The sequence below is a fragment of the Microcebus murinus genome, chromosome 25 (assembly GCF_040939455.1).
Source record: "Microcebus murinus isolate Inina chromosome 25, M.murinus_Inina_mat1.0, whole genome shotgun sequence".
Classification (NCBI taxonomy): Eukaryota; Metazoa; Chordata; class Mammalia; order Primates; family Cheirogaleidae; genus Microcebus; species Microcebus murinus.
Window position 1 is genome coordinate 5,085,960 of NC_134128.1, and position 20,820 is coordinate 5,106,779.

General features: G+C 33.7%; 2 protein-coding genes across 14 annotated transcripts in view; both read left to right on the top strand.

The window, feature by feature from the left end:
* ABI1 (abl interactor 1) overlaps positions 1–20,811 on the top strand; it is a 107,075-nt gene extending 86,264 nt beyond the window's left edge. For 2 of the 13 annotated variants that reach the window (XM_012777323.2, XM_012777326.2), the window contains 5 exons: positions 1,158–1,258; positions 6,630–6,803; positions 10,443–10,529; positions 14,178–14,363; positions 18,887–20,811. In XM_012777323.2, coding sequence (XP_012632777.1) covers positions 1,158–1,258; positions 6,630–6,803; positions 10,443–10,529; positions 14,178–14,363; positions 18,887–19,062 — 724 coding nt within the window. In that variant the 3' untranslated portion in view covers positions 19,063–20,811. Of the gene's footprint in view, positions 1–1,157; positions 1,259–2,751; positions 2,833–6,626; positions 6,804–10,442; positions 10,530–14,177; positions 14,364–18,886 lie in introns of all 13 variants that reach the window. The other 11 variants (XM_012777322.2, XM_012777325.2, XM_012777328.2 and 8 more) reach the window with 8 other exon arrangements.
* The window catches only part of LOC105878114 (protein nucleotidyltransferase YdiU-like), a 168,301-nt gene that overhangs the window by 75,568 nt on the left and 71,913 nt on the right, over positions 1–20,820 (top strand). The gene's annotated exons all lie outside the window — the stretch shown is intronic.

Below are 20,820 nucleotides of genomic sequence, written 5' to 3' on the forward strand. Positions count from 1 at the left end.
TCACTGCTCTTCGTATCAGGTTTTGAATAAACACTTGTTGACTCACTGTACTATAAGATTTTGTTGGTCATAAATTTCTCAATAGAAATAGTTCTGAGTACTGTTTTATATATATAGATATAGGTTGAGAAGTAGAGTGAAACACAAGAACCACTTCAAGTAGTAGGATTAAGAGTTATAATGAACAGTTTAACAAATTTTTGGCCACATGTGTAGCCCTCCCTAGTTTCTACACCCTCAGATTCCACATTTGCAGATTCGACCATCTGTGAGTCAAAAATACAGTGTTTCTAGAATGTGGAACCTGTGTACACAGAGGACCAACTTTTTGTTTCTGTTGGTTCTTCAGAGCTGACTATAGGACTTTGAGCATCCATGGATTTTGGTATGTGTGGGGGTCTTAGGACCAATCTCCTATGGATATCGAGGAATATTTAGTGGCCTTAGGTTGATTTCTTCTTCTTCTTCTTCTTCTTCTTTTTTTTTTTTTTTTTTTTGAGACAGAGTCTCACTTTGTTGCCCAGGCTAGAGTGAGTGCCATGGCGTCAGCCTAGCTCACAGCAACCTCAGACTCCTGGCTCAAGCAATCCTCCTGCCTCAGCCTCCCAAGTAGCTGGGACTACAGGCATGCACCACCATGCCCGGCTAATTTTTTGTATATATATTAGTTGGCCAATTAATTTCTTTCTATTTATAGTAGAGACGGGGTCTCGCTCTTGCTCAGGCTGGTTTTGAACTCCTGACCTCGAGCAATCCGCCCGCCTCGGCCTCCCAGAGAGCTAGGATTACAGGCGTGAGCCACCGCGCCCGGCCTTTTTTTTTTTTTTGAGACAGAGTCTCGCTTTGTTGCCCAGGCTAGAGTGAGTGCCGTGGCGTCAGCCTAGCTCACAACAACCTCAAACTCCTGGGATCCTCCTACCTCAGCCTCCCGAGTAGCTGGGACTACAGGCATGCGCCACCATGCCCGGCTAATTTTTTCTATATATATTAGTTGGCCAATTAATTTATTTATAGTAGAGACAGGGTCTCACTCTTGCTCAGGCTGGTTTCGAACTCCTGACCTTGAGCAATCCGCCCGCCTCAGCCTTAGGTTGATTATTGGAAATTTTTTAAGTCTCTAGAATTGCTTTTTTCACAGTTTTTTCTTTTCTTTGCAGTGGAAGTAGTGGAGGGAGTGGAAGTCGAGAAAACAGTGGAAGCAGTAGTATTGGCATTCCCATTGCTGTGCCTACACCTTCACCACCCACCATTGGACCAGGTATTTTTAGTGATCTATGTTTAATATGTGGTTATATTCATGAGCTTTGTCATGGAAGGCTGAAATAATATAGTCATATTGGATAAAATTATTAGATTTGTGATTGCTTGATAGCTAATAACAAATTTAGCCATATTTTTAGATTGGTCTTCACAGTCTTTAGGATTTTATCAACTCTTTCTCCTTATATATAGTACATATTAAATAGCTTTGTTAAATAACTTTTTGGCTATTTTGCTTTAGAAATAGTCATCCTTCAGTACCCATGGGGGATTGGTTTTAGGAGTCCCCAGTGGATACCAAAATCTGAGGACACTAAAGTACCTTATATAAAATGGTATAGTATTCACATATGCACATCATTCTGTATACTTTAAATCATCTCTAGATTACTTGAAATACCCAATACTGTATTGTTTAGGGAATAATGACTAAAAAAAAACCAAAATAAGCCTATACATATTCAGTATAGATGAACAGACCATCCACTTTTTTCCCCCTGAATATATTCAGTTTGCAGTTGGTTGAATCCAGGGATGTGGAACCCATGGATATGGAGGGCCAGTTGTATTTTCCTTGAGCACTAGTCAGGAATGACATTTATTATTTCAAAAGCAAACCAATATTGTATGATACTGCAATCAAAGAATCAGTATCTATAGTATCTCAACTTTGGTGTTGGCATGTTCTGTGACTTTACTACATTTATGTATGATATTCAATACATGTTTTAAGGAAATACAATAGGAAAAGTTCATTCACTTTTTAGAGTATAAAAATTTAAGAAATCCTTTGGAAAGAACTAAATTAGTCACTTGATATTTTTGTAACTGGAGACTCTAGTATTAAAAATATATACTTTAAGGCCGGGTGCGGTGGCTCACGCCTGTAATCCTAGCACTCTGGGAGGCTGAGGCAAGCGGATTGCTCGAGGTCAGGAGTTTGAAACCAGCCTGAGCAAGAGCGAGACCCTGTCTCTACTATAAATAGAAATTAATTGACCAAATAATATATAGAAAAAATTATCTGGGCATGGTGGCGCATGCCTGTAGTCCCAGCTACTCGGGAGGCTGAGTCAGGAGGATACTTGAGCCCAAGAGTTTGAGGTTACTGTGAGCTAGGCTGACGCCATAGCACTCACTCTAGCCTGGGCAACAAAGCGAGATTCTGTCTCAAAAAAAAAAAAAAAAAAATAACGTATACTTTAAAAGTAAGTGTGTTTCATGAAAAATGTTAGGAAAAAATTCTTAGTTTTTCAAGCATATTTTTGAAAAAGAAAAAACTAATAAAAACAGGTATATTTTATAGTTAATGCAAGTATGAACTAAATGGCCTTTTTATCTATTATATTAGAATTTTTACTCATTGGAACATGCTTTAGATATGGGTGTCTTTTTTTTTCTCCTTTCCAATACATTGTGCTTTCTTGCTGTTTCAGAATGTTTAGTTTTCCTTTCTTGCACTCTGACCTGAATTATAAACTATTTTATTAGAAAACATTTCTGTCCCTCCTCCTTCTGGAGCTCCACCAGCACCACCTCTGCCACCACTTCTCCCAGTGAGCACTGTGATAGGTGAGATTGCATAACCTTTGGAGCCGTTGAACTTGCTTTGCACAATTTGTGATCAACTCCTCTATAGCTAGTAGACTATTAGCTTTTATAGTCATTAGTTGTAGGTGATAATACAAACGTTGAAGTATTAAATCTAATATATACTAATTTCTTTTGGTGAAAGGCTTCTGAACTTACATAGTAAACAAATATAACTTTTTCTTCCATGCTTGGTTTATAACCAACTTAATATGGTTTTTATTTGTTGTTTGTTTACATTTTTCTAGGATAATTTATGGCAGTGACAGTTAAAAATAAATTTTAATTAATAGTGTAATGTTTTCTTCCCCTCTGAAGTGAAGCTTGATTTGGAACTCCCTGGTATGTACAACAAAGGATCAGGGTGAAGATAGGGATAGGAGGAGAAAAATGCAAAGGAAAATGATGTGTGTTGTGGGGTGCTATGGTGCTTTCCTGTGGAGCACAGTTTCTTACGTGTGAGAATGCCATAAAACAGTTTTCTCAATAAAATGTATTTAAATCGTCCTCAAGTTGGGGATGACTAGATTGAGCATGTAAGGAATTTTAAATACCAGTACAAAAAGCATTCACCCTAGAAATACACAGTAACAGTAATCTGTATGGAAATGGACAATTAGGTGCTTTAACTAATGAGAGCTGAGTTTCAGGCTAAGTGAAATAAAGCTGTATAACAACATCTTTTCAAAACATTGCATATATACACAAAGGGAAAGGGGGAAAGGAGGTAATAAAAAAGAAGACCCTAATAATAGAAATTGTTGGGAGGCTGGGTGTGGTGGCTCACACCTATAATCCCACCTACTTGGGAGCCTGAGGTGGGAGGATCACTTGAAACCAGGAGTTCAAGAGCAGCCTGGGCAACATAGCAAGACACCATTTCTACTTAAACATAAATAAATAAAACTAAAAAGAAGAAATTGTTGGTAGAAAGTCCATGTGGAAAAAAATGCCCTCAACCTAAATTAATAATGAGGAAAATTAGCATTAAAACCACAATGAGATGCTACTTTATATCCCCCAGATAGATAAAAATGTAGAAGTACACTAGTACCAGTGTTGGTGAGGATGTGCAGTAACAGGAAAGTACATTGCTGATGGGATTTTATTAGTTGATACATTTGCTTTGGAAAGTAATTTGTTGTTACCTAGTCAAGATGAACATGTACCTACCCTGGATTTATCAGTTTCATTTGCAGATATTTGCCCTAGAGAACTAGTTCTCAAAATATGGTTAAGGGACTCCTGGGGATTGCCAAGATCCTTTCATGGAGTTTTTGAGGTCAGAACTATATTCATTATTTGCCTTTTTCATTCTCATTATCTTCTAACAATGAGAATGGAATTTTTCAGAAGCTCCATGACATATGTATGATAAAGTCACTGCTTTGACAGCTAATGCAGTGTGTACTTGTGTATTCGTGTATTTTAAAGATATATCAGTTTAATTTCTGTAACCTACACAACCAAAAGTTTCTTAAGGTTCTTTAATTTGTAAGAGTGACCTCTCAGACCAAAAAGTTTGAAAACTGCTATCCTAGACCAGTGGCTTTCAAAGTGGTATTCTTAGACCATCAGCATCTTGGAACTGTTTAGTTAGAAATATAAATTTTCAGGTCCTATTCTAGATCTACTTCAATCAGAAACTGAGAATGGGGCTCAGCAGTCTATATTATAAAGAGCCTTCAAGGTGAAATTCATGTATTTATCAGTGCTGAAGTTTGAGAACCACTGTCCTAGAGAAATTCAGGAACCATCTTTAGGAGTGTTCATAGTAGTAGTGTTGATAATAGCACAAATCTCAATGCAACCCAAATGTTTAATAACAGTAGAATGGACAAACAAATTTGGTATATTCATATACAAATAAAGCAGCAAAAATGAATGATAGCAATTTACTTATCCACATGGATGAATTTTAAAAATTAATATCAAGAAAAAGTAATTCAATAAAATCCATACAGATTTATTCTATTATAAAAGTTCATAAATTAGTAAAAACTATGTGTATTGTTTAAGGTTACATATATCTTTATACATATCCATGGTAAAATTATATAGAGAAGGAAGAGGATGTTTAACACATACCTTGTGGGGTTGGGAATCCTGGAGAGAGGCACACAAAGGCAGCTTCAATGATGATGTTAGTTTTCTACTATTTACGCTGGGTATTTCTGTTATTAAGAATAATTTTGTATACATACATATGTAATATATAATTTATATACATAACAGAGTTATATATCCATCTCATACCCTTTGGCATTATGATTTATCTCATGATAAAATATTAAATTTTAAAATAGTCTGGAATTAGTAAATAATTGATTTTCAGTTCTGAATCACCAAGAAAAAATAATTTGGATGCTATGTACTTTTTATACAAGCTAGGGAAATGTAACAATCATTTTACAAATATTTATTTTGAAAATGATTAAAGGCTCTCTGGAAAACCTTGCCATCCAGAATTACTCATTCATAAAGGCTTTCGAACAGAATATTATTTTTAAAATGTTTCTATTTAGAAAATGAGAATGTGGAAGATTCAAATAATTAGTGACTGCTTGTGGCTTGGGAGTTCCAAAATGTTAAATATCAGCACTTCTTTTAACAAACAACCTCTGCTGTATGGTTTTATCTAATACCTCATATGATCTCTAAGAGAGATTGTTAAACAACTGAATGAAGAAAACCTAGGATACTGGCTTCTTACTCTGTCATGGTTCAGTGTTTAGGTGGGGGACAAGGAGGATCATATTAATCCTGAAGTTAACTTTGGAAAGTATAGTTAACTTTAGAGGCTTTGAATTCTGTTCACCTTTTAAATATTTAACTTTTGAAATGATGGTAAAGATGACAATGAATAAAATTTTAAGTATTAGTATTAATATAATACTTTGGTCAATTTAGGTACTAAGTTTTACATATAAGCCTGATAATTTCCATAAAAGCAGATTGCTTTGGGTATAGTACAGGGAAAAAAGTCCTCCAAAGTATGGAGAAAGATAATAGATTTTCTAAACAAAGGTGCCTTAAGATGCCATATTTTATAGAGTCTAAAAATTTTTTCCAGTTTTGTCAGTTATAAAAATTTAAGTGATAGGGAAATTATATTAATCTTAAAAATTTGGTTATATATGACAAATCTGACATATGTAAATGCTTTGAAAGTAGAAATCATACTTGCCTTAAAACTCATTCTACTGTAATATATATTGATACTAATAACTGCTAATACAATAAAAAATTTTTAAAAATAATTGTAGTTGTGGAAAATATGTTTAAAAGAGTTTTTAATCTTTTAACCTGGATTTGGCTAGATAGATTCTTATACTGTGAGTCAAAATTCTGAAAGTTTTGGCAAGGGAAAGGAAGATGTTTGTAAACCAGATTATGAATACGTTTTACTGCTAAAGACTAATGCTTTCCACCTCAGGCTGTCTTTTGGTATTTACAGTTGATATATAAAAACTACATATTCTAAAATGCACAAAGTTTACTTGTAATATTAGCAAAATACCATTTGGGATTATATTTATTTAAAAGGCTTAAGAATGTTACTTATTTTCTTTTGCAGCTTTCCATGTAGTACCATTTTTCGTTCTGTTTTTAACTTCAGAGATAGAGTTATTTGATTTTTCTCTTTACTTTTCTCTTATTTTGTGCCTCAGTCTTGAAAAAGTATTTCATAGAGAGGCCCCCTCTTTGTTCTGCCATCTGAGGTGATTACAATGCTCAAGTCTCTTTGTTGGTTGCCTTTGACTAATGCTTTTCAGCAGCCCCGGGCTCAGCTCCTGGTTCCCAGTATGGCACAATGACCAGGCAGATATCTCGACACAACTCTACCACTTCTTCGACATCTTCTGGTGGATACAGACGAACTCCCTCTGTGACTGCTCAGTTTTCTGCTCAGCCTCATGTTAATGGAGGTCCACTTTATTCTCAAAATTCAAGTAAGCTTGTGCTTTGCAGGCATACAGCAGTAGTGGAGCTCCTTTTGAAAGAAATTATTTGAAACTGTTATTCTTGCCAGTGATAGACAACAATTGAAACCATGCTATTTCATGTTTATTTTTGTTTCAGGACATTACTCCTCGAATCATACCATTTTATTAATATGAATAATTGCTTATTACTTTCTCTTCCAAAATTCTGATTTATCTGGTGTACTTAGTATAAACTAAAATTTAACTGGTGCTTTTAATATGCTATTTTTATTACTATATAAAGAACCTAGAGAACAAAAAAATCACTGAAATAAACTGAATTTGTTTTTATTGGCATGTTTGAGAAAGTTCAGTAAAACTAAAGACACAAACATTGTTAAAGTTTTCCTTTAAAGTAATATACCGCCGGGCGTGGTGGCTCACGCCTGTAATCCTAGCACTTTGGGAGGCCGAGGCGGGAGGATTGCTCAAGGTCAGGAGTTCGAAACCAGCCTGAGCGAGACCCCGTCTCTACCAAAAATAGAAATAAATTAATTGACCAACTAAAATATATATATACAAAAAATTAGCCGGGCATGGTGGCGCATGCCTGTAGTCCCAGCTACTCGGGAGGCTGAGGCAGTAGGATCGCTGAGCCCCGGAGATTGAGGTTGCTGTGAGCCAGGCTGACGCCACGGCACTCACTCTAGCCTGGGCAACAAAGTGAGACTCTGTCTCAAAAAAAAAAAGTAATATAATGATTGGCTGGGCACGGTGGTTCACACCTGTAATCCTAGCACTATGGGAGGCTGAGGCGGAAGGATCATTTGAGCTCAGGAGTTTGAGACCATCCTGAGCAAGAGTGAGACCCTGTGTCTACTAAAAATAGAAAAAATGCTGGGTGTGGTGCATGCCTGTAGTCCCAGCTACTCAGGAGGCTGAGGCAGGAGGATCGCTTGAGCCCAGGAGTTTGAGGTTGCTGTGAGCTAGGCTGATGCCACTGCACTCTAGCCCAGGCAACAGAGCGAGACTCTGTCTCTCAAAAAAATATAAATAAAATAATAATAATAATATAATGAAATTGCTGGCTATCACTTTTAAGGTTATTAACCTATACTGAAATGAGTTCAAAACCAATTAAAAACATCTGTGATGCCTGCTTACTCTGTCTCTGAATAACTCTAACAGTGGGAGGGATTTTCTTTTGATTTCTCTCTGTTAACCTCAAATTGCACATCTCAACACTAATTGCAATTAATGTTTAAAAGCTGTTAAGATTAGGAAATAGTTTTAGCATATAAGGTTAGGAAGTTAGAATAGTTTAGGGTCATTTATATCACTTTCCATATTAAGATGGTTAATGCAAAAAGGGAAAAAAAATCAGGAATGATCCTGTTGTCTAGTATTTATTTGGTTTTGTTTTGAAATTGTGCTTACCAGGCAGAGACTGAGACATGCCTTTTGTAGAGCTGCATGTTATATTAATTTACATAAAAATATTGAATACTCTGTGAATTCTCCATATCTACATAGGAATTTGGGTTAAGTTGTTTTTTTTTTTTTTAATAATGCATTTCCTGAATATATATTTTAAAGCAGAATGAGAGGGAGACAGGCTTTCTTATTAGTTCTTTGTTAAAATTTTAGAGTTAAAGATTAAATGTGTTAAAGCAAAAAACTCATAAGACTTGAAAACCACTTCAGTAGAAATGTCAAAATCAACAGGGAGTTCCAAAATTTATGCAACTTTTTTCCAGACTAAAATATTCAAGCTACTAAGAAGTATTAAACTTTACCAGTTAGAATTTTGCCTCATTCTACAGATTATCTCATAATTCACCTCATTAGTTTTATGAGCTTTAATTTTTTTCATATTCTGCATTTTTTAGATCCCATCTTTATGTTCATTATTTTTCTTTTCCCCATTTAGGCATTTAGTTTACTAAATGCTATTAGGATTTTTAGTAACTCTTCACATAATACATATTTGTGTAGCTTTAGTTTAGCAATATTTGCATGGATTATTTTTAAATAAGATACTTTTATTACTGAATGTCTACATTCTTTTGACTATTAGCAAATTTGGCCCCCAAATTTAAATATATTATTAAGGTTTGTTAAATTGATTATCCTTCCATCTGAGTTACTGTTGGTGTTATTGTAATAGTAGCAGTAGTAGTAGTAGTATGTAAATGTTGTTAGTGTTTTGATGTGCATATTTTCCCTTTTGTCTAAATGTAGTGGTAATGACAAATATTTTCACAGCATAGCTTTTCTTTTTCTTTACATACTAACCAGCCTGGTTACTAAGGGTTGTTTCTAAAACAATTTTTTAGGTTTGTGGGAGTTTTTTGTTTTTTAAAATCAAAACCTCTAACATTTTTATTTATTAAGAGCCTTATGTATACAGAGTATCCAAATGAAAGAGGACCACTTTCACAGTGAATTGAATGTTATTTTCAGTTGTACAATGGATATTAATGCACATAATTGCTTTGTTAAGTTGTTACTACTTTGAACACTGAACCTCTTTCAAATTTTTATGCTTACCAACCAAATTCTTACATTGGATTAATTGAAACAACCTTTTGATGAAGAGATCCTTGGGAACCAGTAAATTGTTCTCTTTTAATTTAGTGTCACTTCTTGGTGACTGCCAATAAACTGACTTTTTCTGAGCAATCTTGGCAATTTTTGTCTTGTTAAAATGAAACAAAGTAATAAACATGAATATTTACTTCTAGTGTATAATTTTAAATAGATTTGCTACCCATATGAGCATTTGTTATCCATTTCCTATAAATTATGTCCTTTCCAGAAATAAATTTGACTATATTTCAAACTACCCGGTGATTCGTTAGAAATTACTTTAATGCAAATAATTGCATATTTTAACTTATTGACAATCAGGTTTCCTTTTTCAGAACAGTGATTAAAAGGTCACTTTTGAGATATCTTGTGAAACTTTGAATAATTAACATGATATGTGGAGCATTCTTACTCCCTAGTAAATTTAGGAGTGATGTCTTTAAATTGCCAGTTTAAAAAATAATAACAACCTTATTTTACAAACAAGGATTTTTCCCGGAGAACTGTGTGTAAATTTAGATATATAGTAAGAACGGTTTTTAAAGGAAACCTGTTATTCATATATTTATTTATACATGAAGTAAACAGCTATTACACATTTGTATTATTTAGTTGAGTTCTAATTTACAACATTACCTTGAAGTTAGACAAACCTTTAATAGAGTTATGGCAAAGACACGATATTATGGAAACCTGTATAGATATTTCATTCTTACTTATTTATACATTTTTCCTTAAATATTTGAAAATATCATTGCACTAAGGTGAATGTGGTTATAAATTTAAATCTTTCCCAAATAATCTAACATCAAGATTAAATTAAGTGTATTTGTTATTTTATAAAATTAACCAATTAATTGACTAAGCACAAGTTAGTTTTAGGCTTACTTATGGGAAATGAACTTGAAAAAGGTTATACAGGTTTTTGTTTTGTTTTTTGTTTTGTTTTGTTTCATTTGCAAACTGTTCTTTGCATACTTATGTTTGTGGTCCTTGTAACTGACTTCTGCTTTTTGTTTGTTTCCTTTTCTTTCCTTTATCTGTTTTACTTCCCCCATACTGTGTTGTTGCTACCAGTTTCTATTGCTCCACCCCCACCCCCTATGCCTCAGTTGACTCCACAGATACCTCTCACAGGCTTCGTGGCCAGGGTGCAGGAAAACAGTAAGTTTGGAAAAATTGAGCTATCAAAGAGTAGAGGCTGTCTCCTTTTAGCATGCATGGCTGATGAGTCATCATTTTCCTTACTTTTATTGAGTAAGCTAATCTTATTTCCAAATTAGGTGCAGATATGTTATTGAAACTGAAGAGCACGGTCTTCAGTTTTTTATTGTGTGCATGATTACTGACCCATATAAATTTCAAAACTGCGATTTTCTTATGTCTTTAAGTGATCCTAAAACATGAGATCTGATCTCACATATATTCTTAAGGAAAGAGTAATCAAACACAAAAAGTCAAATTGTATGGAAACGTCTTTCTTCTAAAAGTTATTAGGCAAATTCGCATTTTGTATTTTAACATATTGATCAGCGTATAGGTAGTTATATTGTGAGATTAAATTTATTATGAAATTGGGACAGGATTTTTTCCCTTTAATTACAAAAAAATTTTATTGAAATCTTTATAACTTCAAATTTTTATATATAAATGATATTGAACCTGCATAAAAGTTCACTGTTAGGATAAGAGTGGATGTCCAAGAATAAATACATTACATCTGTGCTTCCTATTTAAGGATAAGTGATAAGCAATGTAGAACTCTCTTCATGTTTTGGCCACATGCAGGTCCGTGAGTATTGTTTCCGAATATGTAAATCTGTCAACTTTTTAAGGTCTTCTCTGAATGAAGATAAGGTTTATTGATTTTTGGAAATTATTTTGAATATGTGGCCTTTATCAAGATAAACTAGTTTATGTCTGATTTCTTCTCAAGTTCCTCAAGATGTATAATCCTAAATATATGATCATAGTGAATTTTGTATGTATGGCAAAATGAAAAATAACACTATACTGAATTATATTACAGTAAAATACCTATTGAGATTAAGATGGTAATGTGGCCTAGTTCTAAAGGGCTTCACTCCGGACCATTACCATGAAAATAAAGTATCAGAATGGTCTGAACAAAGGAGTAAGGCAGTTGACCAGCCTGTCTTCTGGGAGAATACATTGTGGCAAATTCCATTCTTCAGCTTTTGCTGACCCTGTTGTGTTACTCTCCCCATTACATCCCTTCTGCCAGTCAAATATTTGTTTATTCAGTGTTGCGTGCTAGGGGCTCTGGGAAGGATACAGATAGTTTAAGACAAAGTCTCCTCCTTCAAGAAATGTATTATCTGATGGATTATTATAAAACATTGTAATTTCAAAATGTTGAAATTTCTGAGTGTAAGCCATCATTACCATTAACATTTCCAAACATTTAAAAATAAGTGAATCTTATTTTAAAAAATAAGTAAGGATAAATTGCTGCTCCTTAATGCAGCAGGGTTCAGAAACTAAGCCAGTTTAGCTTTTTGAACTGCCATATTGATAAGAATTATTAGGAAATAATATAAAATAATCATAATGAACATCACATTTGTGCGTCTAAAGGTTTATTGACTAGCTTTTTGGTAACTTTTTTTTTTTTTAGCTACAAATCTAGTATTAATGTACCTTATTCTAGTACCTTATCCATGGGCTTCGCTCAGTGAGGCCCTTGGTACTATGATAGTTCTTTTTACTAAACATAGGAACTTGAATCAGTCAGTCAGTTAGTTATTCTTGTGCCACAGATTCCCCAACTTTATTTGGCATCTATTTTCTTTGAAAGCATGTTAGGAAGATTTGTGATAAACTGTGTATCAGTACTTTATATGTTTTATGAAGTACAAATGTTTTATGATCTTAAATGTCAGGTTTCTTATGGCACTCAAAGTGTGTGGCAGTGAATACATGTAGCAGTTAACCTATTAATAAGTGTTGAAGATTGGAGCCTCTAAAGAAGTCAGCAGTGCATTTACATCTGTTTATGAATAACACCAGAAAGCATTTTTGAACTAATTATGCATGGTGCTAGACAAAGTTTTATGCAGAAAATTAGTTTATCAGACTCCTGCCATAATTTGAAGATAAGCTAATGCAGATTTATAGCAGTTGGATATAAAGACAACTGAGTGAAAACATTGAACTAGTACATTGTGTATAAATCAAGAGTAAATGCAATTTAGGGATTTAGGCAAGCATGTATAATTTGTACATTAAGCAAATTAAGTATATGTGTTATGGCTGTCTTATACCAGGATGGGTTCATACCTATTTTACTCTCTTCTCAATAATACTAAAAAACTTTATGGAGGAGATATGGGCAAAGATAAAACGGATCCAGGCATAAAGTAGAAAAATAAATTGTAGACCTGTTTGGTAGGTGTTAAGAGTATCACCACACAGGATTTGTTTCTAATAGCTTTATTCAGTCCCCAAGAGGATAAAAAAGGAATTACAGAATTGAAGTGGTTATCGAAGTAGGTCTGTTATCTACAACTGTTTTAAATTTGGACCCCTTCTGAGTAGTGTAGAGTAACCTTTAAAAACCCATGTGACAAATAGATTATGGCTGCTTTCTTTGATCACATAAATAGCCCTAGAAATTGGCATTTGATTTAAGATGTTTTTATTACAAACTTATCACCTGCAGGTATTATATGATTCCTGTCTCAATGTGTATTAAAACATTTTCATATGTCTTTTGAACTTTTAAAGAAATTTGTGGATTGGAAATTTCCAGCTTTGAATTCCTTAATATTGGGAGCATTTGTTACCTGGTATCATAATAGTTCAGTGAACACAGTTACAGCCTGACATTTTTCCATTTCCCTGTTTATATCTTTGATTATTTAAAGCATACACATATATACATACCACGACATCTAGAATTTGAGGTATGAGTCATTTTTATTGTTTTGTTTGATATAAGTTCTTTTTTGTTTTTTATTACATCTTCTCTCAGCACTTTATGTTTAAATCTTAATTGTTGATGTATTATACTTAGAAAATTAAATCTTTAGGATCTAGTGTTTCCCTCATCCCTTGCTTATGTTTTACTAGCAATAATGCAAAATCTTAGCTTTCCTTCTACATTGAAAATTTGATTATGAATACTTTTGAAACTATTCAGTGAGATATTCTAATTAGGAATTCTTTTTTAATTTTTTCTTGTTAAAATTTAAACAAAAGAATAGGAAATGTATGCACAGAAACAGACCTAATACCACCACCTTTACTATCCTTTCCATTAAAACAAACAATAAGCCACAAATAATAAAAGTCTGTTCATGGGAAACTTAATTTCTAGGGAACCAAAACTATTAAAAGCCAAAATCAGGGACACAAATGAGGATAATGAAAAGTTATCAAACCATTAATTTAATGTTATTCATATCATTTATTACGGTCCAAATGACAAACATGACTGACATAAGGTTTATTTAAGCAGATAGGCCTACTAAAGAGAGTGACATTTGTCCTGACCTGAGCCTTGGACTAAGGAAACTATAGCTATAATCCTTATAAGAAGAGACATTGTTTCCTAGCCTCCTACATTCTTTAATTTGTTGTACTTCCTGATGCTGTTATTTTTAGCTCATTTTATGATTACAAAATGATTCTTAAGAGTAACATAACCTTTAACACACCAAGCTTTTATTTCTAATCATTGCATGTTTTATTATAGTGCATGCTAAATATGTTAGAGCTTTCTTAAATTCTGTTAATTTATAAATTTCCATTTAGATTAATTTCTGATTCAGATTATTTGACACTTTTTAGTTGCTGATAGTCCAACTCCACCACCACCACCTCCACCAGATGACATTCCCATGTTTGATGATTCTCCACCTCCACCACCACCACCTCCAGTGGATTATGAAGACGAGGAGGCTGCAGTAGTTCAGTATAATGATCCATATGCAGATGGGGATCCTGCTTGGGCTCCCAAGAATTATATTGAGAAAGGTAAGATCCAGTCATCATTGAATTACCAGCCCAGGCAATATAGTGAAACCCTGTCTCTACCAAAAAGGAAAAAATAATGAGCCAGGCGTGGTGGCTGACTTTGTAGTCCAAGCTACTCAGCAGGCTGAGGCAGGAGGATGGCTTGAGCCTAGGAGTTCAAGATTGCAATGAGCTATGATCATGCCTTTGTACTCCAGCCTGGGTGACAAAGCAAGACCCTATTCCTCTCTTTCTCCAAAAAAAAAAGTCATTGAATTAATGTGAAGGAAAATAACCTGATTATAGAATTTTAGAACAATAAAGAACATGTAGTTTAGTGTTTCTTTCAGAGTGCCTTATCAACCAAAATGATTTACCTAAACCTTACTTCCTAAGCTGTTTTTTTTTTGGGGGGGAGACAGAGTCTCACTTTATTGCCCAGGCTAGAGTCAGTGCCATGGCATCGGCCTAGCTCACAGCAACCTTAATCTCCTGGGCTCAAGTGTTCCTACTGCCTCAGCCTCCCGAGTAGCTGGGACTACAGGCATGCGCCACCATGCTCGGCTAATTTTTTCTCTATATATTTTTAGTTGGTCAATTAATTTCTTTCTAGGGGTCTCGCTCAGGCTGGTTTCGAACTCCCAACCTTGAGCAATCCACCCACCTCCGCCTCCCGAATGCTAGGAATATAGGCGTGAGCCACTGCGCCTGGCCCCTAAGCTTTTTAAGTGGAAGAGTCTTCCTTTATTTTTCTAAATGAAAACTATGTTACATATGCTTCCAACTGGAGATTTAACACACCTGTTTGCATTTTATAGATGAAACAACTAAGGCATAAAAAAGGAGTTAATTGAGTTACTAAATTATATGTGAATGTAATTAGTAAAGATCTAAAAAGTTTTGTTAAGCTCTTTTAATTAGAATAGAAATCTTTCATATGTAAGTAAGATGGTCTCTGACTTGGATGGTTCAGGATTTTTCAAAATGATGATGGTGCAAAAGTGATATGCATTCACTATGCTCCTCTTTAGGATGGTGTTGTGTCTGGATAAACCCATATTAAGTCGAAAGTGTACCTAAGTCGAAAATGCACTTTTGATTTACAATATTTTCAACTTATCTATGTCTGGACATAGATAAGTTGTAAGTAGAAGAGCATTTATATTCAAAAATATATTGTTACTATCATGAGAAAAGCCTCAATTAAGGTTTTCAGTTAGGTGATTTTATAAAAGAAACAGATTACTAGAATTTTATTTCATGAAATTATATACAACTCTAAAGTATAAATTTACCTAGAGTACCTGATATTCAGTATAATTATTAAGAAGTATGGATGAGGAAGAAACAAATTGTGTTGATAGATTTTTTTCCATTCAATTCTGTTTTTAAATCCCTATTTTGATAGAGTTCTGAAAAATACTTGTGATTTACTTGACCACTTTTGGTTGCCCTTGAAATATATTGCCTTTATTGGGTTAACTGACTTTAAGCAGGTAGCCATAGCTCTTGAGACAAGTGGCATTCATTCCTGCTCAAGTTTTGAATGTGTGGCAAAAGTAAATTTGCTTTCCTGTTTTATATTTGTAATCAGTAAGTAATTTACATGTTGTTAAATAGCCTTGAATATTCTACTTTATATTTGGATTTCCACATACGTTGAAACAGAGAGGATGAAAACTTGAGTAATCTTGAATTGTGTTTTTACCCATATTTTCTTATTTGGTAAAAGCAAATTTAACTTTAACTATGAAAACGAGACCATTATATTTATTTAAGTTGACAAATTTGGAATGATATATTGGTTTATATACTTCATTATTAACCAGTAGTTACAGAGCTTAAGGATTCAATGTGGCTTCACAAGTTGAAATAATGATCCTATGCTAGGGGTCAGCACACTTTTTTTTGTACAAGGCCAGATAGTAAATCTTTTAAACTTTGCTGGCTATCTAGTTTCTGTCGCAGCTACTCAGCTCTGTTGTAGCATAAAGGCAGGTACAGACGATACATGAATGAGCAGATGTGGCTGTGTTGCAGTAAAACTTTATTTACAAGAAAGGTGGTGGCTGAGATTTGTCGATGGGCCATTGTTTGCTGAACCCCAGTCCAAATCAAAAATTGAGATTTAGTAGGATATTTAAAGCCTTTAATAGTCACCTTTATAATCACAAGATTAATGAAACCTGGTTTAATCCTATTGCAGTTGAATATGTAAGTCAAAAGTTTATGACATGATTCCAAAAGCCATATTCTTAGGATATGTTAACTTCAGCCTGATATATACCAATATGATCTTATTATTTTTATAAGACTAGTATTATGTCTTATTTTGAGTACCACATTTCAAGATCTTGCAAACAAGAATGCCTTTAATGGGGAATTGATCAGGAGGCTGAAATATCTAGGAAGTGCATCTATAGTGAGAAACAGTTGAAAGCATTGTTCCTAAGTTGGGGAAAGGAAGATTTCAGATATATAGATAGAAGGTAAATAATTGTCTTCAAATATTTATCATGTAGAAGTTGGATTACAGAATCACACTTTGAGTTGCAAAGAATCTTATAGCACATGCATGGCGCAGGAGTTGGATGGGACTAGGCTTCTTTTATAAAGAAGGACCTGGAAAATGGAAACATAATTTGGTTTAGTACTTTTGCCAGGTTAAGTAGAACTAAAATCATGAGGATATAAAATTTTTGTTCTGCTGAGAGTATCAGGCTTTTGTCATAATCAGTATTAAAGATACCTACACCACTCAAAATGTAACCCAATGTGATTCTGAATACAAGGAAATTAATGTACCAAAATTAAATAATTATTAATAATTGATAATAAGGTAAATACTTAGTTAATTTTATATTTATACCATTTTCTTTACTAATAGTTTGTCTCCAGCAATCACCTGATTCTCTTGGGTGGTTATTTAGCCAAAAATAATTCTAGAATACTTAATTTAATATTATTTATTCTATGTATTTTAAAAATTGATCTGCCATTAAGCATATCAAGGTTGTTGCAGGATTAAAATGGAGGGGAATGGACTTGTTGAGACTACTGTTGTTAAGTAGTGTTCTATAAAAGGAGAAAACTCAGCCTGTCTTAGCAAGTGATGACTATGGATCAGTACTTTAGATCTCCTTATCAGAAGTTACTACTTCAGAATAATTGTGAAGAGAGGCCATTTTTCTTTTCTTTCTTTTTTTTTTTTTAGCATATTATGGAGGTACAAAGTGTTAAGGTTACATATATTGCCCATGCCCCCTTCCTCCCTCGAGTAAGAGCTTCAAGCGTGCCCATCCCCCAAATGTTGCACATCTTACTCATTGTGGTTGTATATACCCATCCCTTCCTCCCGAGAGGCCATTTTTCTTAGGGGAAAAATGAATTCCAGAATATTGTAAATATCTTTAAAACTCCCTATTTTAAGAAAAAATACCTAGAATAAATGAGGTATACTCACATATATTAGAAAATTACATACAATTTCAGAATTACTATGCTATAAAGGTTAGAATTAAGGGGATAAATTCATAAATCAATTGTATGGAAAACTAGTACTTTTTAGATTGCCTTCCCTTTCTACTATACTGCTTGCAAAAAAGCAAATACAGGTTGAGCATCCCTCGTCTGAAAATTTGAAATCTGGATTGCTTTAAAATCACAAACTTTTTGAGTGCCTGGCTACTGCAAGTGGAAAATTCTACGCCTGAACTCGTGAGTTCAATATATGAACTCATGTGATGGGTTGCAGTCAAAATGCAGGTGCAAAATAGTGTATTCATCATCCTCAAGGGAAAAAGAACATTACCTGTGGACTATCTGTGTAAAGTGTATATTGGAACAAATGAATTTGGTGCTTAGACTTGGGTTCCATCCCCAAGATGTCTCACTCATTATGTATATGGGAATATTCCAGAATCTGAAATCTGAAACACTTCTGGTCCCAGGCATTTTGGATAAGGAATACTTAACCTGTATTTTGAACTCAAAAGAATCATAGGTACCACAGAATTGCAGAGTTCTCTGAATATTAATGGGTCTTCACTCACCTATTTCCACCAAAAAAAAAAAAAAATTCTGCTCAAAAAAATGTAGGCATACCCCCATAAATTAGCATGGATCTTTGAATGAGTAGGATGTGATTTATTTCCCAGTAACTATGTATTTTCAGATTAGATAGCTTGGGTTGTTATTTGGTTTACTGAATGGCTATGTAGCTTTGCCCAATATTTTTTGAAAAATAGTGCTTTGCATATGGTGAGGGACTAAATGAATGAATTAAAACAACTGGTAAGTCCTAAAATTTAGAGAGCTTTCTTAAAGAGATTGATAGAACCTGTCAATTTGGCCCTAAGTTCAAGCCTGTGATTTAATAAGCACATGGTTGGCCACTGATCTACCTATACTGATAGATACAAAAATTAAGAATCTTCATAAAAATAGTTGATTTTGTTATAAATTTCATTGGTATTAAATTTTAAAATTCAAGTAAATGTTGAATATAGTACACTCATGTGATATTTCAACTGTTTTCTCCATAGTTGTTGCAATATATGATTACACAAAAGACAAGGATGATGAGCTGTCATTCATGGAGGGTGCAATCATTTATGTTATAAAGAAGAATGATGATGGCTGGTATGAAGGAGTCTGCAATCGAGTGACTGGTCTGTTCCCTGGGAACTATGTTGAATCAATCATGCACTATACTGATTAATTTTTTTTCTTTTACAGTAGGTTCTTGTTATTATTCAGTCATATTGTGGGACTATTATGGTTAACAGAATTGTCTTAATATGTTTTAAAATGTGCCCATATTTTCAGGAAATGCTGTTTTATTGGTATAATTGAATGTCTAGCTATAAGCATATATCTTTGAGACAGTTTGTGTTTTGCTAAATAGCAATTTCTACAAGTGGCTGTCCATAACTGATTATGCTTATGTACTTACACATTTTTAACTTTATGACCAGCCTAAATATTCTGGGGAAGTGGGGTATAATATTTAACAAATCATGATTCAGATTGTACCATTACATGTTTCAGTGCAGCATGGTTACTAACGCTATGTCAGACTAATATTAAAATCAGAAAACTTAAATGCTGGTGCTGGTCATAGTTTTTGTTTAGATTCTCTCATTTAAAAATACTGTTTGTTTAAAGCATGCATAAAAATTTATGTATGGAAATATACTTAAAAATTCCAAGATGCTTCCAATTTGTGTAATATTTACCTGGAGCACTCATGTTTAGGCCTCTTGAAATGAAGTGCGTCTCCAAGGTCTCCAGGTGGAACAAAAGAAACAAAAAGGGGGTTATCTGTAATGGTGTAATTTGTACCTAAGTTTTTTTAATGAGTGAAATTTGCATTATAAATTTTTTCCATTCATAAATACTTAAGTGAACCAAAGGTTTTTGTCCTTTCCTTCACTGGTTTGCTTTAAAAAAAATAATAAAAGATTTATTGCAGAATTATGGTTCTATTTTCTCAGTATATTAACTTGGAAAAAATTTTTAGCCTTATCTCAGTCTGTCCCAACAGCAATGTGATGGATTTTTGCAGATTCAAAGTCCGAGACGGTTATTTACAAGTCAATCTACTGAATTCCTTTTTCAAAGTAACTTTTGAAGCTACGAATATCTGTCAAAGTGTTCACATGCATTCTGTAGGTAAAATTCTTAAGGATTGCCATATCAGTCCTTCAGTTTTACAGTGGACTTTTGTACACTGGTTCAATGAAATTATAAGTATCTTTTACATATTGTAAAAGTGGATGCAATTGATTTGTGAATAGGCTACCTGGCACTAGCAACATTAAGATTTTAAAATAAAATAATTGGGGGAAATGGTGGGTCATGTATTAATCAGTGAACAGAGATATATACCTATCCAACAGATTTGTATTATCTTTTGACATAATTGAAATGCAATACATGCACTTTGTGTGTCTCTTAATTTAAGGGAAGGTTAGCGGGATGTTTTCTCTTGTGTATAATTCTGTATTGCTTAGGATATTAAAGTAGAGCACTCAAGTGTGGGTTTCTGTGTATTGAGGATTTGTTTGGATTTCAAATTACAGTTTATGTACTGGACGTTACAGACTTATAACAGCATAGTGAATGGTAAGACTAGTACAAAACATTTATTTCTGAAAATTAAAGAACATTGCTACCAAATCAATGTGACTGTTTCATATGCATTTTGCCTTTGTTAATTTTAAACCAGGTATCATTAGTGATCAGCTAGCTACCTTCTACTTTTCATTTTTTAAGTGGAATGTTCTCTTAATTTGTATATAACCTGTCTGTTGTCTAAATTTTATGTACAGTCTTTTATAATAAACCATTCTCCTATATGGAATTTTGGATACTGTTAAAATACAACTAATGTGGACTTAAATGCAGACTTCACAGTTTTCTGACCTTTACTCCTGAGGTGAAATAAGACAAACCATTTGAATTTTAACATTGATCA